A 2,378-nucleotide genomic window follows, 5' to 3' on the forward strand; every position below is an offset into this window, starting at 1 on the left:
ATTTTTAAGATATCTGAATTTCTAAGAGGGTCTGAAATTTTAAGAGCTGAATGTTTAACATGGTGTTTGGTTGGGACCACTAAATTGCTGTGCTGAATTATTAAAATGACCATTTTACCCTTCTGTTTTATTTTTTTATTGAATTCAAGTGTTTTTTTAGAAAATAACCTAATAAATTTCTTAAATATGTATTAAAAAAATATAAACACCATATAAAATCCAAATTTAGCATAAATAAAACTTAAACACAAATCCAAATCAAACATAAATATTTTTAAATCCACACAATCATACTAAAATCCAAATAAAATCCTACAAATTTAATTTGATCCCAATTGATTCACAATCTGGTCATGCAAATTATCCATGTATTCATTGCCTTGTGAACCCCATTCCATATCGTGTACATTTTGGCCATCATTCTCTCCTCCTTATGCTTAACCATTGTTCTCCTTGAACGCCATAAATAATTCATCATGAATATCGCATTTCCTGATCAAATTGTGGACTGCAAAACAAGCGACGACTATATCTCTTTGCACTGAAAAAGGAAAAGGAGCCATTCGCTTTAGGATTGGGAATCTCACCTTCAAAACACCGTATACACGTTCAATAACATTTCTGAGTTGTGCATGTGCATGATTGAATTTTTTTCCCTTAGTTAACGAATGTCGTTGTCGATAATCGGATAACCAATATCTCGTGTTGTAGTAAGGAGTCATAAATCCACGAGTGTTGGTGTATGCAGCATCGCAAAGGTAATATTTATCTATACACATGAGTGAAGGAAGTATTATATATAGAAATTTAAAATCGTATGTTAGAATAAATTTCAAAAGAATTACAAGCGTGGAGGAGGGAACGGAAAACCTGAAGTCGGGTTAAATGCAACTTCTTTCAAAACTCGCAAATCATGTGTTACGCCCTCCCAGCTAGCCCATACGAATGTGAATATCATATCAAAATCACAAATTCCTAAAACATTTTGAAAGCATTCACCTTTTCCTCTTCCCATGTAGCGAGTTTGTTGATCAGCAAGCACGACTGCATGTACAAGAGTTCCATCTAACGCACCTATTGCTCCATGAAATATTTCTTTTAGCCAATGATGTATCTCTGAGGAATTTATGGTTGCATTAGAATTCGTTGGCAATATAACTTCTTTTGCAAAAATCATCTTAGCATTTAGCACCTCATGAAAGCATATATGAACAGTTTATGTAGAGTGTTGAAACCTTCGTTTGATAATCCTGAACCGTTTATTATGTGCTATAATTGTCAAGAACATAGCCATCTTTTCTCCAATGCTTATATGGCCACTACTTTGCAACCAATTGTTTTGTCTAAAATGATTGCATAAAAGTACATACGCTTCACGTGAAAGACGCATCATCTCATTACATTGTGTAGAAGTTCCATGTAACAATTCTTGTGTATGTTGATGACCACTCATTTCCAAAGCATTATCAATTGCCCTTCCAATTTGTCACACCCCCAAACCAAGGATGGCGGAAACGTCTGGGGGTGGCGGACTTCACGTATAGTATCACAACAACGAGTATAAAAGTGCTCAAAGTAAATACAACCATCATAAATATAATTGAAAGAGTTACACCATAGTATGATTTTTCATGTTTCAAAATCAATTACACTATAATGATAAAAATGAAATGTTTGACGATTCAACGTCCCATCCTCAAAAGCTATTGATTTCCTGTTTCACTGATTTCCTGAGAATACAAGTAATTTCGAAAAAGTGTCAACAATTAAGTTGGTGAGTTCATAAGCTTTTGGATGTAGAGTTTGAAAACCTTTGTTTGTAATGGTAATGTATACTTCAAGAAAAATCCATTATTTTCCTTATAAAAAGTCATGTAGTCTTAAATCCCAAGACCGAGAGTATGTGTGTATTTTGTACTTATAACGTCTTTGTAATTGTAATGTGTACCTAAGAAAATCCAATATTTTCCTTATAAAAGTCATGTAGTCTTAAACCCCAAGACTGAGAGTATGTGTGTATTTTATACTTATAACGTGTTTGTAGTTTTAGATAGATAAAACCCCTTTTTAAAGTAGCATTTTCCCCGTAAACTTGAAATGTTGTTAACTCCCTATGTGAGTCGTTCTAACCATACTATAACTAGAATGAACCTGCTAACACGTTTTTCAGACGTCAAGATCCTATGACTTTTGTCACCCGTAGACCTGCAGATCCTGCTGTAGCTAGCAGCGAGGTGTGGGGTGTCAATCCCAATATAGATCTATACACAATTATCACGCTCTCACTACAAGAGACTCTTGTTATAACTTGCAGGAAATTTTTAACCCGTACTCTAAGAGTACAATTGAAGAATTGTCTCACAACTTACGTTAACGAG

The 2,378-nt window shown here is 34.2% G+C and overlaps 1 protein-coding gene across 1 annotated transcript; it reads right to left on the reverse strand.

The window, feature by feature from the left end:
• Positions 1–437: 437 nt before the first annotated feature.
• LOC145127192 (uncharacterized) lies at positions 438–1,177 on the reverse strand. The gene is made up of 2 exons (XM_079062427.1): positions 871–1,177; positions 438–769 (listed from the first exon to the last, which is right to left on the reverse strand). The coding sequence occupies exons 1-2, from the start codon at positions 1,175–1,177 to the stop codon at positions 438–440; spliced, it is 639 nt and encodes a 212-aa protein (XP_078918553.1).
• Positions 1,178–2,378: the final 1,201 nt, after the last annotated feature.

The sequence above is a fragment of the Lactuca virosa genome, chromosome 7 (assembly GCF_052849685.1).
Source record: "Lactuca virosa cultivar CGN04683 chromosome 7, Lactuca_virosa_CGN04683_v6, whole genome shotgun sequence".
Classification (NCBI taxonomy): Eukaryota; Viridiplantae; Streptophyta; class Magnoliopsida; order Asterales; family Asteraceae; genus Lactuca; species Lactuca virosa.

What these genes read in the sequence shown, in the direction of transcription:
- LOC145127192 (XM_079062427.1), bottom strand. Translation starts at nt 1,177, where the DNA reads ATGATTTTTGCAAAAGAAGTTATATTGCCAACGAATTCTAATGCAACC. An exon ending in TGCATTTAACCCGACTTCAG is followed by an intron (nt 770 to 870) that starts GTTTTCCGTTCC and finishes TCATGTGTATAG; the next exon opens with ATAAATATTACCTTTGCGAT.